Raw genomic sequence first — 20,915 nt, 5'->3', positions numbered from 1 at the left:
AGCTAATTAGTAATTAGCAACTACAAGAGCCAAGAAGACATTATGCATGAATAATGATTATTATTTAATATTTTTTAATCTAGAATAAAATGATAATATGATTAATATAATAATATCAGAGTATCTGAATATACAATAACGTCAACAGTAATATTATACAGTTCAATAAAGTCGATAAGGATAAAATTGCGCAGCTATGGATATTTTTAGAATTAGTACTCGACGGCCAATGGGTAAACATGTAAATGATAATAAATAATAATAATAATAACAATAATAAATGATAATAGTTTTTATCTTTAATCGTAGTAATAACTAAAAATAACGCATTTTTTTTTATGTGTATAATACCTCGTATAATACATTATTATACCACTGTTTAATACAAACTCACATCTCTACAACATAATACAAATATCCAACAATGATTTTGCTTAAGTAAACTTTTTATTTTGTATATTTTAAGTTATATAATTGATAACAATAGTAATAATAATATATTAATTAATAAAAAAAAACTTTTAAATAACATTCTACTGGCTATTAAGTCCATACAGGGACAAAAATAATTTAAAACAAAATAGCGTCTGTATTTTTAAATTTAAAACCAATAATTTAGACTGTCCTGTCTGAGAAAGTGTGGACTATGGTCTGTGATAACGAAGTTTTTGTTATGTTTTTGGTATTGTTACTTTATTATATAGACTCGGCAAATTATATTAAAAATTTATGTTCTATGTATGATTGACTTGGCGTGAGTGAGAGATATAAATATTAAAGTACACAACTGCGGGTCGTTAAGAAATTGGTTCTAAAAAACAATTTGACTAAGTATATATTATATATTATACAATATTGTAGGTACAATAGTACCGTACATGCATGCGACATATCATATATAATTGAACTAATACAGTTGAATAAAATCTCAACGCCCCATTTTGCTATCTTTAAATATAATAATTATTATTGTAGTGGAATAATATAATTCACAGACGCTAAAAATACACTGAATGATCGTTCTCGGCATATGGACCACGCGTGCATGTAATACCACAGTGAGTGGGCGGTTCTTTATACTATTCACGGTAGATTTTTTTATATATACCTAAAATTAGCGTTCTATATTATTATACGAGTAGGTACTTTAAGTCTAAAAATACGTGTTCATTCGAAACACATTCTGCCTAATGTTTCGTAACACTCGATAACAAGATATAATAATAATTATTATAGTTATAATGACATATTGGCTATACGAATTTAGTCTTAACAAACTATTATCATCCGAATTCTACAGATTTGCATGTAACAATAAATAGCCTCATGATTCACCCTTGTAAAATAAAAATGTATCATTTGTTTAATTAAATGTGTACCTATGTAACAATAAAACATGTATACAATTATAGAGTCTTATAAGTTATAACGTTATTTACCAAAATGTAAATTTCGAACAATATTAGTAATTATATTAATATTTCAATTTTACTATTACATATATTATTATTTACTGTTATTATAAAATGAGTATTCACAAAATAAAAAATTATACCTTTTTATTATAATAGGTATGCTGATTGAAAAAAAACATGTAGGAAATACCTAATAAAATAATAAGATAATAATTTATTTTCACATTACATAGAACCGAGGAATTTTTAATTATTTAACTTGAAACTTAATCTTATGCATTTTAAGTTAGGTACTTTGATCTCTTTGATAGGATTATTTTATTAATTTTATCAAATTAATTACTTATGTATAAATTTGATTTAAATTTTAAGTAGATTCATCAAAATTAACAAATGATAAAAAATATCTATATGTTTCTATTTCCAATATTTTCTAGTATATTTAGCGACAATTATTAGTCTTTTTTATACATATAGGTATAATAAACAAGTACCTATATGCTGTATGCTACACTATAATTTCACCGTCCACGGTTGTAAAAACTAGAATCTAGATAGTTCTATGTTGATACAACGCTTTTTAGATGACAAAATAAATCATTCAATGTTGAAATTTATAATAATAAAATCACAGAAATATGATCGAATTGCTGAACGCAGGTTAGCAAATTTTACTAAATGATTAAAAAATAAAAGATAATTAGGTAGGTACTTGAAAAATTTAAAAAAATGGTATTTTAATCTATAACGTCTTTTAAGTTTTAACTAAACATATTATTTTTTGTCAGCTTACTGGTTCATTAAGGACCAGCTTTCGATAAGTCTCTCTATCTATCTATGTTGTAAATCGACTCATATGTCACATTCTGGACTCTGGTCTATACATAAATATATATTATTATATTATACAATATACATTTATTCACAAAAACAAGGTACATATTGTATTACACTATTATCTACATACGATAATAATCATTTAATTTAAATAATATTCACAATGTACCTAGTGTAGGCATGTCAAACTTAAAATATCAAGTGGACCAAATATATTGAAAAGCTTACTATGCGGCCCGCATATAAAAATTTAACGAAAAAATTTTTATTCGATTAGTCTATCAGAAGATAAGACAGTATAATAATGTGTAGCAAATAAACAATTATCTAAGAATCTAAGATCAGTGTGACAAGTCATTAAAATTTTATCTTATTTTTTTGTTCATCAATATTGATAGCTAAGAGTCACATAAAATTGAGCTGAGGGCCGTGTGTTTAACATACGTGATGTATTGGTTAGGTATATGTCACAATCAGGAACGGATTGATGCCCAGAAACTTAAAGTGAACAATAATTTTACCTTTTAACTTACAAATTATACATGCGCATATTATAATTAATACAATTTGTAACCTTATAGGTGGCATGCAGGCAATAGGCCTATAGGAAAATTTGAAACTAAAAAGTAGTTTGCCAGCCCAATCTGGGCCTTTACCATAAGTCATAAGAATAATGTTATACGTACTATCTATAAGTAGGAAAATATTGTATACAACGTTTCACTTTGAATTTAATTATATAAAACACTAATTTTTAAATATTACACAACTATTGTAAGTAGATTATGTTTAGAAAAACGAAACAAAATACCATTTGATACACTATAATATTCTTAGTTGTCGCCCACACGAAATTTAACAAACTAATTATATGCTTTTATAACATATTTTATACATAAATAAGTGTAGTTAAAATACAACGTATTATTATTCAAAATATTTTTGTGCAATGTAATACACAGGGAAAATTAATTATTATCTATAAAAGCATAGCAACACTGAGAATACAACTTAAATATATATAATTATAATAACTGTGTGGGAATCGGGAGATGAGATTCTATTGATAATAATGTTCAACTTGTTTTCAAAAAATACAACCATAGACTTTAACAATGACGTACCGCTAAATATAAATAATAAATACTAAAATGAAAAAATCGGGGAATTTTTCTACTACATAATAAGTTTCAAGTTATTGAGTAGGTTACTGACTGTAATAAATGTATTGCATTTGAATTATATTATAAATTATTAGGTACATATGAAAAACGATTCTGAGAAGAAACCTCCATTTTTAAGAAAATATTTTATATTTATTTATATAATAATATTAGTAAATTTTAACTAATAGATACGAAGTAAGATGAAAGTTGAACTCATTTTTACTAAAAACAACGTAGGTATATAATTAAACAATACTTATTATAACATTATAATTTATAGTTATTAGGCAGGTACATCAGGGACATGATCACGAAGTATGTTACTGTGTATAGTGTAGTCGTTTTAAGGGTGTTTTTTTTTATCTCTCTTTGCACTTTTCGTTTTTATAAGTAGTGTACTGTTAATTTAAAGCTATGTTATTATTAACATACTATAAATACAATATACAAATGAATAGTATAAATTATCGTTGTTAAAACTTAAAACAAAAAGATTTTTTTGAAATCTAATGATTGATAACCAACGATTTTGACATTATTTGCTTTTCTAAATAAACTACGTTATTTTGTAAATTTTATTTTCATAGTATTAATTTCTCTTTTATTTAAAGTGAATTGTATTTTTTGAATTTTTTCAATTAATTTACTGTTTAACTTGTTCTTTCAAAATAGTATTTAACAATCGAGCAGTCTGCTTTTCCCACATTAATCATACCGACATAATGTACAAAATATAACTTTCTACTTACATTTTCGTACGGCTAAATAATGTTACAGATTTGTTGTTTTGTTTTATTTTTAAAGACTTAAACAGAGATTATTCATTCGAATAAATTGGACCGGTAGCCTCACTATAGGATACGTGGTTTTATAACCACGTATAGCCGTCATTGATTTTTTTTTTTTTCTATTAAATTCTACACACGTTATTTTTCGCCCAATTTTACTTGAACTCCATATGTCAATAATAAATATGTAGACTGAGGTCCATCTTATTGTCACGTATACGAGTACCAGTACCATACTACTTTTTATAAATTAATACGATTCGGCATTTTTATCGATAAGTATCTACCTTCATATGTTCATTAGTTGTTTGTCTATGAGCGCTATTGTTGCCTGTATCAATTTTATTCGTTATACCTACTTTCTTTACCTATATTGATTTATCAATTAGCTTTTTTCTGATAGGAGAAAACATGGACCATTAATTAGTAATTAGTACTTTTATTATATTATTATACAAGTATAGAATCCTACAAAAAATTGAGTGAAATATTAACTTTAGCAGCAACATTTTGTTTCATTCCCTTTTGTTCCGATTATAAAATATAGCACAACGAACGCGGTATCATATCGCCATTTCTCCGGACAAATCAAACATCTTAATAATAAAAGACAATTATGAATTAGTGTAATTTTATTTGTACAATATACCATTTTACATTAATACATTGTTATTGTAATATTATGTTATATTTTACACATTTAATTTCATATCATAGTTAAAACTTAAAACGCTTACATAGCATTGTACATTATTTTGTAAAATTAAATTAGTGGTTTTGCTTTTGACAATTATGCGATTAGTAAAACGTCGAACTAAAACAGCGCATATTGCCATTCAAATAAAATAATTATTTCTTGATGAGTCTAATATAATAATTATTTTATATTGTTATAGTATAACGTTATAAGTTGCTTCACTAATCTCTTGATATTTTCTCATCATAATATTATACGATTTTAATAACACTTACAGTTTTGTTTTTAACATTCATTATCATGTTATAACTAACTAATAAATTTTTGAATCATAAAATATAATTTGATAATAAGATTGTTTTAATCCATTTATAATTCGTAAAAATAAATTATTATTATTAATCAGAGCTGAAGAGTGAAGATTACTTGTGTAATAATGTTTTAATTCATTTGAAATTAAATCTGGTTTATCGTTGGGTTGACCTATTGTGTATTTTATTTAACGTACAATAATAGATCATCATTAGTATTGTAGGATACATTTTATTATAATATTATGCTTGTATTTATGTAACTTTTAAATCTTTTTAGTTAATTGATCAATTACGTATTATTTTTTCATTTGCAATATATCTATTTTTTAAACGAGAATAATGAAAGAAACGACATATTCTGTAAATGTAATGAAACAATTTTTTAGTTACATTGGATAATATGGAATATAAAAAAAAAATTATTTTCGTATTAAAATACTCTATAGGTTTTTATTTTTTTTTATTACTTAGTAGCAAGCCTTTTTTTTTTTTCTGTTTTAACCAACGACGCCGCGGGATCTGCTTTCGCATTGCTTCCGCGGCGCCGCCATCGTTTATTGACATTATCAAATATTAATTACATTACAAGTTACTTAGTAGCAAGCCTAGACATAAACGAATTAGAAAATTAAAGAGAAGTTAAGTTAATCTTAACTTTTTCATATTCAAATTTTATCAACTGAATTTTTAACTTAACTGATTTTTACTGATTTGAATAACGAGTTATTTTTAATTAAATGCAAATTACGTTGATTTATAAATAATATCAAACACAAATATAAAATATAAATAATACAATTATTATTGATGTGCATATTATTGCATAAACATTTAATTTTTATTATTTTAAATCATATAACTGGATGTTTATATATTTAAAAAAAATAACAACAATAACAACAAAAGAAAACTCCGTGTGTGTTGTCTAATGTAAAACATGACAAAAACTCTTTTGTATGGAAAAGAACAGAGAGTGCTGCCGTCATAATACTTATGACTAAGAAACGAAATTTTTTCAACGTGAAAAGGAGAACTTTGGTTTATTTTTTCGATATTGAAACTACAAAAAAAGTTATTCATGTTTGAAAAACATAAAAATAATGGATTTTGAAATAATAAGACCTTGTTCATATAAGTGATGAAAAAAAAAATCGATATTTCACGGATTATGTTCTCAATATATCAGTTGGGAGTCAATTTGGATATAGATCGAATGATTATATACTGTGCGACAAGTTTTTGGTAGGTATGTTGTACATTAGTAAAACGGAAACGACACATGTGGGTGCATTGTTCTCTTAATTTAATTAAATAAGTTTAATGTAAGTTTCCATATAACTTTTAATTTAACTAATTTAAAAAATAGGCTAATATTATAAACTTAAACTTTTTAAAATTTTTTTTATAATACTAACTAAATTAAAAATTATCGTTAACATGTCCAGGCTTGCTTAATAACTGTGCGCTCGTGCATATTTATATAGGTATAAGGTATAAACAGTATAAGTGTATAACAGTGGGTATACGTACCTACATATGTAATATAAGTATATACAACTGTCAACTGTACAAGAAATAATTCATGTCGTTCGTATATTCATTGTAGAATATATTAATACGTCAATATTCTTCAATGAATGTTGATAAAAAAGACCACTTGAAATTGAAAATATCTATAATATAATGTGGTATGACCTATCTAAAACTTTTTAAGAAGGTAAATTCGAATAAATTGATAAGAAATATTACGCAATATTATAGTGTGGTATATCAAATATTTTTAGAAAACTTAAAATCCTGCAGACTACCTACTCTATCATGATCTAAATATACAGGTAATCGATTTGAATATGTTAATCTTATGGACAAAAGGCCATAAATTATAAAATAGTTTACATTTACTCCTCTATAGTATTGTTATTTGTTAATGTAAGATATACAATACTAGTTGAACCCGTGCACTTCGTAGCACATTAAAAATCCTATCTCTTAAATGGTTCTTATATGGTCGCGTTTTATTCATGGAATGATATGATTACAAATTATAAATATCAACAATGACCAATGATGTGTTAGAATATGGAGTATATAATATAATCATTGAAATGGGTGGCTATATTATAATTTGAAAGCATGTTTATATCTTGTGTTAACAACTATAAATACAATTGAAAAACCAACGAATGAATTAAAATATTTGATGAATTTAATAGGTATCTAATATAGTAATATTTTGCTGTGTATTACGGTACGTCTATAACATATTAAAAAAAAATATTTTAATATTACTAAGTTGTATTTATATTTTAATATTTTTTTTTAGTTAATTAATATTATGAAATGTGTGTTAGTACTTACTACTTGTATATAGATGATGCAACTAGTACAACATAGACGCAAAATTCTATTAATTTCGAGTATTCGTTTTTTTTTTCATTCATTACATTAAAATAGTTCAGGATACTATAACTCGTTTTACTATCTGGCATTATAACCATAATCTTACCATAGGAACCAAGTATAGATACAGTGGTACACTGTTTTAACTACACGTCAAACATTTTTTATTAGTTCTAACTTCAAAGAATGAAGATTGGTTACCTTTTTGAAATAAATTAAATGTTTTCAGTCCCCTAATTTCATATTCGCATACACAAATCTAACTTTATCTAGTTTACCTAAACAATTTACATGTAGGTATACTATCATATATACGTCGTACTATATGAACAACTTTTCTACTTTCTCCGTTATACACATATGAGTTCTAAGTGGATTAATACTTAATTTATAGTTGTTCTATGTAGGCAGGTATGATACCTAAAATGATGTATCTATTAATGTTCACGTGGCTGGGATCAGGCATTAAAAATGTAAGAAAACCTTGTTTTCTTTCACTGCTATATTATATCTTATGCTCTGCTCTGTATGCTACATAAAATTATATTTTTTTGAATTTATGTGATCGGATTATCTAAAATTAAAATATTGCAAACAAAGGTTTCCTAAAATTATAAGATTAGCGGCAATGATATTATAAAATATAGAAACGTAATAGACAATAGTATGAAATATACATTTAGTTAGGTAATATACAGTTAATTGTGGTTATTTTGATTATGGTAGGTATAAAAAACTTGTTCAGGCATTACGTTCGGTTTTATCTTTGTTAATATGTTTCTTGAACCTAAATATTTAGCAGTGGTTTTTCCTTGTGGTAATCAACAATTTTAGAAAATTTGCTCTGGTCGTAAATTGTGCAGAGTAAGTTTTTATTTCAATGAAATCGATAACTAAATTAGCCACGCTGCAAACAAATTATGGATACCTAACACATATTTACCGCTATAAATAAAAAAAAAAGCGGCTAAGTCTTGGATGTCGCTCTGCTGTACAGTTATAGGTTACAAGTTAAATTTGAATCCAATGATATTATATCATTGTATACGAAAAACGATTCTCAGCGAAGACGGCTTATCTGTCTAGGATATATTATAGATTATTAAAAATTTTCAAATCTTAGATTTAAAAAGAAAATTTTTTATGAATTTTCTAGCTTAAAATAATTTGTGAATTTTCGAGATTTTTACGTATATTGTCAAAATTAAAATTTGAATGCTTGTAAAAAAAAAAATGTGACCATGTATTTCTTTTATTTTTCAACTGCTATAGTAAAAATATGTTAGGAGCCTTGTATTTAATTTTAACATCTTAGATCTAAAAAGAAAAACTTTTATGAATTTCTATCTAAGATAATTTGAACATTGCCGTAATTTTTACGTATTTAGTCAAAATTTGAACTTTAAATGCTTATAAAAAAAAACCTGCCAATATATTTTTTACTATTTTTCAACTGCTATTGTAACAATGTGTTAGAAGCCTTATATTAAATTTTCAAGCTTTTCTACCCAACGAATACATTTTTATCGATATATATTATACATAGAAAAAATAAAATAAAAAAGTTGAAAAATTAAAATGTCAGTAAACAGCTTAAAACAAAATTGTATCAAATATAGGAAATGCCTATATAAACATTCAGTGAAAATTTCAAGTATCTGCGATCATTTGTTTTTGAGTTACACCAAAATAAGAAAATCGCTAAATGTGAAATCCGTTGTTGTAAAAATTTAAATTTCAAATGCTCATAAAAATTTAATTTGAATTTCCGGTGGACATTTTTTAAAGATTGACAAACTTATCATACAATCTTGTATTAAATTTTCAAATCCTAGATTTAAAAATAAAGTTTTTTATGAATTTCTAGCTTAAAATAATTTGCGAATTTTCGTGATTTTTACGTATTTTGTCGAAATTCAAACTTCGAATGCTTAAAAAAAAAAAATTGTGACTATGAATTTCTTTTATTTTTCAACTGCTATTGTAACAATATGTTAAGAGCATTGTATTAAATTTTCAAGATCTTCTACCCAAAAAATAAATTTTTATCGATATTAATTTTAAAAAAACTAATAATTATCGAAAATTGCATATGCCTATGAATATTGAATAGTTAAACTTAAGTCAAAATTTTTTGAAAATTGCATGGTGGAAAAAAATAAAAAAATAAAAACACACATCATGGTAAAATCAATACATTCATCGCTCTGCTCAGAATCTAAAATCATTAATAACTTGCTACATACATTTAATTACGATAATTTAACGATCAATATTGGTAAAGTTTTAATCTAAAGAGACAAAATACGTTGGTACTACTCATAATATTGTTATATTATTTCATAATATTAAACAACCTTACATATTTTTATAATTTACTATTCCAAAAATCAAAAATCCATAGTAGTATCATTAACACATATTTGTAAAATGCAAATTCGTTGTAATAACAGAAATAATTTACCGTCGTCACTGCAACGATTAGTTATTGCATAACTATTTCTTTGTAGTTTATGTCAAATTATAAATATTTTGTTTTAATTTTTTAAGTTATTAATAAATAATAAGTAATATTATAAATTTATGTACATTGAAATCAAATAATAATAGATGTAGTTTTAAATAGAAGAACCATTTTTTATTATTTTACTTAGAGGAATATTTGCATAAAAATATAAAATATAAATATCAAAAATAAAAATATTGATTAATATAGGTTGATTAAAAATTAAGTAAATAAAATATCTAGAAAAAAAGCATTTGAAAAGGAAATATAATAAGTCATTCGTGCTGAATATGTTTAGTCGTATTAGACGAGTTAAGGTTGTATAACTTAATTTAACTAAATCACTTACTAAAATTGCAACACTGGTTAAAATTATGAAGAATTAAGATTAACGATAATAAATCACACAATATCACCTTTACTTTTCGCCCTAACGACAGCCCTCCTGTATTCCTTAACGAAAAAATAATTCCTAAGGTAAACTCGGTCAAATATTTAGGTGTTCATCTCGATAAAAGGCTAACCTGGGCGACACATAAAAATTAAAATTAAATCCTTAAATATCAAATTACATAAACTTAGACCTCTTCTCAGTTCCAACATCTTACTCTCTAATAAATTGCTAATCTACAAACAAATTATTCGCCCGGCTATGACTTATGGTATCCAACTTTGAGACTCAGCCAAAAAATCCAACGTCAATATATTCCAAGCGTTTCAATCAATTAATCTTAAGTTAATAACCAAAGCTCCGTGTATGTTGGTAATCTTTACTTACATAATGACCTAAAAATTTGCTCCTACTCTCGCCCGTATAAATTATTCGAATTTCCACGCGCACATCACACTAACTCTCTCATTTCTAATCTTTCCTCTGCCACCATTCCCAACAATCCTCCTCACCGCCTTAAACGTAACTGGTCACGTGATTTACTTTTATAATCAGCATAAAAAAACTTATTAATAAGATCAAAATTTATTATTGAAGTAGTGTCACTGGATCTGCCCCCTTCTATCACGCCCACATGCCTTGTAAATAATGTTATAAAATTTATTTATTGCATCAAATTTATACAGATTGTAAATATATTGTTGTTAAAAAAAATAAAACTTAATTTAACTTGAATTATAATAAATAATAATAATCAACGTTATAATGATTTTTGTTAGAGTAAAATAAATATCAGAATAATTTAAAAATTAATAAAAATCAAATAAATTACATTATCCGTTAATTATATTAATACAATAATAATTGTCGTGGAAAACATTTTCAAAACAATTACAGTTACAAAACATAGACATGTTGTTATTTGTAAAGAGAAGTTTTTTATGAATTGTTTCATCCAAACAAGTAATAGAAATTCTAATAGTGATACAAGGTTGACAAGATACTCCTTCGGCGATGACAACTTATGCAGTTTTTAAAACGAAACCGGTTATTTTCATCCCACGATGACCCAGTGATGCTCGTAAATCGTGTATTATTTCGATATTGGTCTTTTTAACGAAAAATGATTTATCTCATATTCTCATCATGTATACAATTGAAAATAATATTAAAATATAGTAAATATAGTAAATATAGTAGTTTCATTTTAGAAAAATACTTATCTGATAAAACCAGCACATGGATAATATTATTCTAATTTTTCGTTTTTTGGTTATTTCTACTTATCCAATTAAATTAAATAAGGTAAGTATTACAATAATAATTACCATACATTTTTTTTTTTAAATAAAACATGAAAAACATACCATAATAAAATATTAACAAACATTATTTTAATAAAAGAAACTAAAAAAAAAAATATATAAAATTCAATATTATTTATTATATGGTTTTTCAAGGAAAATCTACCACAATTGTTGTAATGTTATAATAAATAAAACAGTAAAATAATCATTATTATAAAATTTATGATTACTGTACCTTAGTCTTAGTACACCTAGCATTTAATCTAACTAGGTTTGATCATTAAATTAATGTATTAAAACCTATTGGTTCAAAATCCAAAACTATTAATTAAAATGAAATTCTATAAAAGAGGTTGAACTTCAGTGAAAAATAATTACGTACTCAAACATATTTACTATATTTTTATATATATATGTGTGTGTGTGTGTGTGTGTGTGTGTGTGTGTGTGTGTGTGTGGGTGTGTTATGGTAAAAGTACGAATATTTTTACCAACATGAAAATAATGCTTAATATGATACGGTAAAAGTACGATTAGGTACTAGTTAACCCTAAGATTTTCCGGAAATTTCTGTTTCGCCGAATACGGTTGGTAAATTTCGGAAATTCGGAATACTATTGCGATTGACTTTAATCATAGTTATCAATAAGTTACATAACATAGTTATCATAATTTATTATTATTAAGTATTGACTTTGGGAATTTTAATTTCGATTTTAATATCGTACAATCAATAAACTAGCCAAAAAGGTATCAATGTGATGAAGTTGTAATATGTAATAAATAATAATCATATATAGCAATAATATCAATGTATGTATTTAATATATTAGTCATTAATGAAGGTAGTACCTAATATACTTCAATAATAATAATTATTGATAAAATATTTCTGACTTTATCTTACACTGATTATTTTTCCTAAGATTTCTGAATTTTGAACATTTACCAACAGTATTCGGTGAAACATAGAATTTCTCGGAAAATCCTAGGTTTAACTAGAAATCGTACTTTTACCGTAACATAATATACATCATTTTCATGTCGGTAAAAATATTTGTCAATATCGCTATAATTTAATTTGCGTTTATAGTAGGTACTGATTTGAATATTTATTTACAAATTAATAAAATATAAAAAAATAAAGATAAAATCTTAATTTGTTGTTAATTGAATTTTTAGAGTTAAAATATGCAAGTAATTAAGTAGGTATACGACTACGGTTTTATAAAAGTTAAATAAAGCTAACGATTTTTTTTTTCAAATTAATTCTTATGTTTAATATTATGCATTTAAGCTTAGGTATATATTATGTTGTATCGTTTATTACAAAATATAATAATATTATGTACACAACATTATGTTGATCTAAATAATTAATCAATAGTCGCGGCTGCCCGTGTGGCGTGTGTGCGTAACAAACAATATTTTCGTTGAGGTTGTAGTTGCACAAAATAAAATAAAAGCATTATAAAAATGTTTTGAATGGTTAATAAAATAAAAAACATGAATTTTTTGAGATCACTTACTGTTGTCACCGGTTGGTACCACTATGTAATTCTCATTCGGTTTAGACAGATCATTACCCATCTTGCCGCTCGAGTGTTCCCGTTCGAATAACCGGCATAGTCCGAAACAATCTGTCATAGTACTCGGTCATCGGGCGTTTCAAAATGGCAGTGGAATTTTTTTTTTGTCTTTCTTTCGTCTCGACCTTATCTGAATGATTTTTAAGTTTAATATAATAATGTATACAACGACCCCCGTTGTGTTCGGTGTGATAAACGAACACACTCGCACTCGCATGTGAATGTACAATATATAATACGATGTATACACTATACATATAAGAATATAAAATATACGTTTATACAATGATATTATTTATGTACATACCTAAATACTCTTATGCATGTATATAAAAACACACGTATAAATATATATATACAATATATACTACACGCGTATAATAAGTGTTTGAATATAAAATTATTATTATGATAATCCTTTATCGGAAATCCAAAAAAAAAAAAACAAACGTTCACTATCGGCGGTTCTCATAAGACGAATGATTGTCCACAGCCACCATCTCCGCTAGCTACCTGCTCGGGGCACATTATATGTGTGTATATTTGTCTATATATAAGAATTATAAATCACACACACACACACACACACATAATATTATGTACATGTAAACTGTAGGCGTGTATTATGTACTATTACGCGTGCAAGCCATCGTATGTATATGTGTGTGTGTATTTAAATAGTATATTTTGTACTTACATACATACATACACACACACACACGCGCGCGCGCGCGCGTCGCCAATAATAATTCCGTATGACCACCACCACAAGCTGCTTGCTATACGGCTGAGGAAAACATTCGCCGTGTGTTCATGCTTTCGTGGGTCGACTTATGTGACGACGACGGTGAAGTATACAAGAATAATTGTCATCAATCGCACAAAACGGGCAAGTTGTTCAGCTGCAGTGTGATGTGAATAATATATTTTAGTTACAACAGCTGCTAATCATTCAGATAAATGATGTATAAAAATGATTTAAGATTGGGCACGAGGTCGGTCCAGTTTTTTTTTCATATACCTACTCAAAGTTTATAAGCTTAGTTAGTTTAATACAGTTAAACAAATATATCAGAATGTTTAGAGCAAAATAGTATACGTTTTAAGCATAAAGGTCTATAATAACTATAAACTATAAGCATTACGTCATAATGTTTCTTGATACATACAGATACATCTAACATATATAATAAATATATATAAGCAATTATATACATTATACAGGCAAGGTTTTCTAAAGTTAATATATATATATATATATATATATATATATATATATATAAATCTAAATCACAGTTGAAATTATATAAATGTAGTTGTGGCTCGTGGGGGTTATACCTATATTTATAAAATATAATTTACAAACATTACAATTTAAGCAGAGTCGTGCGAAGATTTTGCTTCAATAATGGCAGGAGAATTTAAGCTTAAATCCTAACCGTATCTACTGGTTAGATAGCATTTATTGAATAATTGGCTATAAGCAGTTAACAGTCTTACCTATCAATTTAAAACAAAAAAATCATTTTTCAACAAGAAATTAATACTCATATAACAGAAATCGAATATAATATTTACTTTACAAAACTGTAGAACAAACCATGACAAAAAAAATTTTAATGTGAATGAAAATTTTAGTAAATCTACTAATTTTGTCTAATAATATGTTAACGAATGACTTTTAAATTATTTTCTATACGATATTTTATTATATTTTATATTTTAAGCGATTAAATAGGTTATTCGTGAACATTAAGCAGTGAATTGCAACGTTAATTTTTCGTTTTGCAAAACAGAAAATATTATTACATATTATAATTATACATTTAAATAACTAATTATTAGTTAATTTACACAATAATGGTAGATGCTAGATTAGATAATATAAATAATTGGAGTTCTGACCAATATATTTTTGCAGTACTGCACATACTTTATATTAGTTACACTTTCAGTTTAAGCTTAGCTTACCTGGAATTGACGAACCAGGTATAAAAAAAATTGACGATAACAGTAATATGTTTACTATTAATAGTTTAATAATACTGTTTTGATAATCATATCAAGAATAAAGAAATGTTAAATGACTTTAACAAAATAATAATAATGGTCTTCTTAACCAAAAACTAAAGAATTTATTGCCTTGATTTTAAATTTAAATTTCAAATAAATCAACATAATAAATTATTGGCTAGTTTGTATTAGCATTTCCTCTAATGATTGAAATATTTTCCAAAATATCATGACCAATAGCATTTCTCAAATCAGACAATATAAATTTTAATCAGGAAAAACTACGCTCCACGCTGTCCTAAACAAAGATATTGAAATATATTTTTAGTTGATTATACTAACTAACATAAAAGCAAAAGCAAAATAGTAGTATGCAGACATTATGAGTATTATGACAAATAACTAATAAGAAATAAATAATGAGTGTGAAATGTAGTAGGTACCCGAGTACAGCCGGTACCGCCATAAGAATTTGTGCTAATTGATATAGTTCAGGCATTTCATTTTTATTTTCCGACCAAAAGTTAACAATATCTTCTTTATAAGACAGTCAGTTTATATTTTCAAAGACATCTAGTTTAGAATTTAATAATGAATTAGTCGAATTAGATCCTTGAGAAGAATTTATTGTAGATATTGAGTTTTGACTGTTTTGAGAAGAATTTGTAGCACAAGTTCTAAGATAATCCTCAAAATCATCATCTTCAGTGTTTGTGTCAGTAATATCATACTCTGAATTATGCTGCTCTAATAAGTTTGATTCTGCTGTATTCTATGAAAACATAAGTCAATAACTAACATAGGTAATAATCATCGGTTACCTATCTATTGTAATCTAGTGTCCTAATTGTACCTAGAAATTAGTATAACAAATATAAGGAGATATTGTTACTCAGATACTGGTAATTCCAGCAGTAATTTACCTCCTGAACCAAATGACCGCCAAAGACTCATTCTCTCGATTATTGATACTGAAACATCTGAGGGAATTGGTACAGGAGAGATTGGATTTGATGAAGTAAATTTATAATTATATGTATTAGATGCTAATTTATTAAAATGTTACCTTCATCACAACTAATTTTAAAATTTAAATATTCATTATTTTGTCTATAGACTGCTTTTGTTGATGGGGAAATGTTGCTTAATGCCACAAAAGGGTTGGAGGATTTAGAAGTATCAGCTAGCTATACCTATTTAATTTTATGTCCAATATTTTTGTGTTTCATTTAAAAATATCTATCATTGTTATATTTTTATCTATAGGAATTAATTGAGGTATAAATGAAATTGATAATTGCAGTCTTTTAAAAGAAAGCCTTGAGCAAGTAAGTCAAGAAAAAATACTTAGGTACAGAGAAGCAAAAGTTAAATCGTACATCAGACAAAGTACCTAAAAGTGTATTTTCTTAGATTTGATACTCGTATATATAAGAATTTAGTTGATGAAACCAATGAATCATTAAAGGTAAGTATATTCTATGTCCCAAATAAGAGTAACTCAAGGTGGAAGGATTTTGCCCATCGGTGTGGTTTTACTACACAGTAGAGCTTGCGCTAAGAAAATTGTAGAACTGCCCAACATTTTAATATTTTCGTACGTGCAGATAAAATAAATTTGTCACTCGCTAAATTCGCTTTACACCCACTATTTACCCAATTATACATCGACAAATTACAACACATGTAAAGACTTTATACATTACTTTATTTATTACAATTTATTAATAATAATAACAGATAAATTTTTTTTTTTTATCTTCAGTGTCTTCGCCACTATCAATAATTTTGTCTTTACCAGATGCTTCAAAGAAAACTCCACCAAAATAATTTAATTCCTTTCCTTTTCTTCTTTTAAGGACTCAATGTTTTTTTATAGACGTTCAATGGTAAACTGTATCCCTAGGATCCCAATCGTATAATGGTAGAATATTATAATTTATTATAAGCTCAAGTTTTCTGTCTCAATATTCATAGTTGAGCGTAATGGTGATTTTAATAAGTTGTCGGCACTTATCACTTGTGTTTAATTTGTTTATATAAAACTGCATGCTTTTGAATGATATTGTAATTTAATTTTTTTTAAGAATATGACTGATGCTATTAGAGAAAATACTGAACGAATGGGCTCGATTGTGAATGCTATTAATAATATGAATAATAACTTGGAAAATGTAGCACAAGCATTAAATTCCTTATGTGGACTGCCTTCTAATTTGCATGCTAATAAATAATATTAAAAAACTTAATGATTATTATTTTTATTTATTTTTGGTTATTGGTTAATTGTTTTTTATTTACTTAAGCTTGTTATAAATCTTTAATATTTTTAATTTCTATATAATATTAAGATTTATTGCTATACTTAATAATATAAATTTTATCTGCTTTTTAACCCTACAATATAATATGCGTTTTTGCTGGTGATTCTTTACTAAATTATAATATATATTTTTATTGCTTTATAGATTTATAGTAAATGTAAATGTATTTTTTTTTTTTTTTTTGTGGCAATTCATTGTCAACTAATAATATAAATGTTTGACTGATTTATAGTTATAGACAGCCTTGAAACTAGTTATTCAAATAAGTTTTATAACATGAACTACTTTTTAAATACTTTTTTTCTAAAGTAAAGAAATAGTAAGTTTTAATTGTTTTTAGTAAAGTATTGAACTATTTAATAGGTAGGTACTTACCTACTATTTTATTTAATATCACTTCTTTTGTTATCAACCAAATACTTTATTTTTATTGTTGTCTATTCTATAACGATTAATAATGTAATTATTTTTAAAATATATTTTATTTATTACTATACAGAATTTGAACACATAGTGTTTAAATATCTATTTATAAAATTAGAGGTAAGTTTGAATAAAAATTATACATATAATTAATTAATTAAATACACTGGGGGAGGTTATACATAGGTTAGGTTAGTTTCAATTGTATTGCGAACAAAACAGTGGTTATGAGTGTAACGATACTCGGTTGTATTTTCAGGAGCATTTAATACGGGCATTAACATATATGGTTGAAGCGAGTATCCTGAATCTCCGAGAAGGTAAAATTGACTAATATTATTTGCATGTAACCTATCCATTTCTGTTTTGACTGCACTTGTTCCAAAAATAAATTGGTCGTGGACACTACCAGGGAAATCAACATACACATTAGTGATACGCAAATTTGCATCACAAACCTATTCATAGTTATTAAAAGTAAAAACTATTAATAAACATTAATATATTAAAACACTTTATTAATATTGATATGATTTTAACAGATAATTTGAATAAAAATATAGTTTTAATATGGGAATTTTTAATTTTTTCAATCCATAATCCGAAACATATTAGTAGGTAATCCGATTAAAATAATTATATTTTACCATTTGCACATTTAACGAATAGAAACCTTTGAAATTGGTGTATGCCTCTTCACGCTCAGTAGGGGTTACAATTGCAAATTGTGTGCAATCGATACACCCTAAAATTCCAGGATAGTGGCTTAACTGTTTAAATCTTTAATAAATATTTTTACATATTATTTAAAATTTTACAAAATAATCAGTAAGTATATTGTATTACATAGGTAATAAAAATATAATCAATAATGATAAAATTATTACTCATCCGATATTTTGGCTCTCTCTAATCTATTTCTAGGGAAGCGTATTTGGTCTGCGCCAAAGATTCGAACTATTTCAGTAGTTTCTTTGGCAATGTACCTACTCACACTCGGCTGACTAACTGGGTACAAAGAATCATTACCTATTCCCAGGCCCGGATTGGGCCGGCGAGTTACCGAGTTGAACTCGGTGTGCCGCTTAAAATTTGGGCCGGCTATGTAATACATGGCCGAAAATATTTGAATACCCCAAGCTCTGTACAATGAAGTATGAATACAAAATACTCCACAGACCACAGTCAACAACCATTCCAAATTTCCAATCTATAAACCATGTTATTAAGAGAATGTCAGCGCACTATTTGTTTTCTCTCTCTGGCCCACGCGCAACAATGCAACATAGACAAAACGCATTTACACAGAATCGTTTTTCTATGTTTTTAAGTAATATTAGAGTAAAAACACCCTTTACAAAAAAGATACAGAATAATATTTGTGAGGGAATAACATATCGATTTGTCTAAATATTGTCTCAAAACAATTAAAACATCATTTAAATTTACAAAATTGTTTTGTTCATTTTGAAAGTCGAATACAAAATGAAATAGCAATAAAATTTCATATCGTTATGTCATTCCCTCAAAAATATTATTCTCTCTCTTTTTTGTAATGGGTGTTTTTACTCTAAGATTACTTTAGAAAAATCAATTCTGTGTAAATGCGCTTTGTCATGTTGCGTGTGGGCCAGAGAGAGAAAACAAATTGTGCGCTGACATCCTCTTAAGTATTAATAGCATATAAATAATTATTTACTAGTATTGTATAGGCTAGTACGATCTAGTACACAATTCACACAGTGTATGTTTGTATTATAAAATTATAACAAAATTAGGGTTAACAGAGTTTTAGTTGATCGAATTTATAGCCATACATATATGCTAAGTTTTTTATGTCTGCAGGACTTAGTTAAGTTGCCTTAGTTACCTGAAAAATACTTAATTATAAATTTTTCATTATAAGTAAAATATTCTGTGATTACAAATTTAAAATGTTGTAATTTTCAAGTAACATAAGTCCTGTTAGGAGTTCCACTAATATATTTTGTTGTTAATATTTAAATTTTTAACTATCAAAAATCACCTAATTAAGTTTTTGGATAATTGGATATTCAATTTTATAAAATGTATAGATAATGGTCTGGATAATGAATTGTATTCATAATACATGTATATTGTACATAAATTGTTTTTAAATGTTTAAAAATTAATAATTGATCAATTTAATAACTAAATGATAGTTAGTATACAATTTAAATTATTTTTCACTAAATTATAGATTAAAAAAAAAATTTATGAATTTATTAAAAACAATTTAGACTATACGGTGGAAAATTGTCTTCCAGAAAAAAGGCATATAAAAAAAAAATCAATGCCTGGTGAAAAAACACATAATGAAACACCAGAAAATTCCATCACTCGTTTTAAAACTCAGGTATTTAATGTGGTGTATGATCAGGTAATTTCAAGTTTAAATAATCGTTTTGAAAGTCATGGCAATTTGTACACAGAAATTTCACTTTTGGATCCACGTTATTTTAAGGAGAACTTGCCTGAGAATAGCTTCAAATGGATGAGTTCAAAACTAGCAAAATTCAATTCAGAAATCACTGCAGGTAAATTACATTCTGAAATGCAAGATTTTATTAGAAAATGGCCCAAACTTAAACTTATTGATGTGTCAATCGAAGAGAATAACTATAATATTGATGATGAGGCTGAAATTGAAAATATTGATCAAGATACATATGGAAAATGCATTGGTAAAAAAGCTTGCCAAAATTGCCTAGCTCGTTGCTATAA

At 26.1% G+C, this 20,915-nt stretch overlaps 1 protein-coding gene across 2 annotated transcripts in view; it reads right to left on the bottom strand.

Moving 5' to 3' along the window:
* LOC107168474 (annulin-like) overlaps positions 1 to 13,899 on the bottom strand; it is a 40,733-nt gene extending 26,834 nt beyond the window's left edge. The window contains exons 1-2 of one of the 2 annotated variants that reach the window (XM_089216687.1): positions 13,718 to 13,899; positions 13,351 to 13,540 (exon numbers count right to left, since the gene is read on the bottom strand). In XM_089216687.1, coding sequence (XP_089072813.1) covers positions 13,351 to 13,468 — 118 coding nt within the window. In that variant the 5' untranslated portion in view covers positions 13,469 to 13,540; positions 13,718 to 13,899. The remainder of the gene's footprint in view (positions 1 to 13,350; positions 13,541 to 13,717) is intronic. The other variant, XM_015517894.2, reaches the window with a different exon arrangement.
* Positions 13,900 to 20,915: the final 7,016 nt, after the last annotated feature.

The sequence above is a fragment of the Diuraphis noxia genome, unplaced genomic scaffold (genome assembly GCF_037042655.1).
Source record: "Diuraphis noxia isolate RWA-SAM2 unplaced genomic scaffold, SU_Dnox_SAM2 contig0001, whole genome shotgun sequence".
Lineage (NCBI taxonomy): Eukaryota > Metazoa > Arthropoda > Insecta > Hemiptera > Aphididae > Diuraphis > Diuraphis noxia.
The sequence above is the reverse complement of the archived record's forward strand: the minus strand, read 5'-3'. Positions and strand labels throughout refer to the sequence as shown.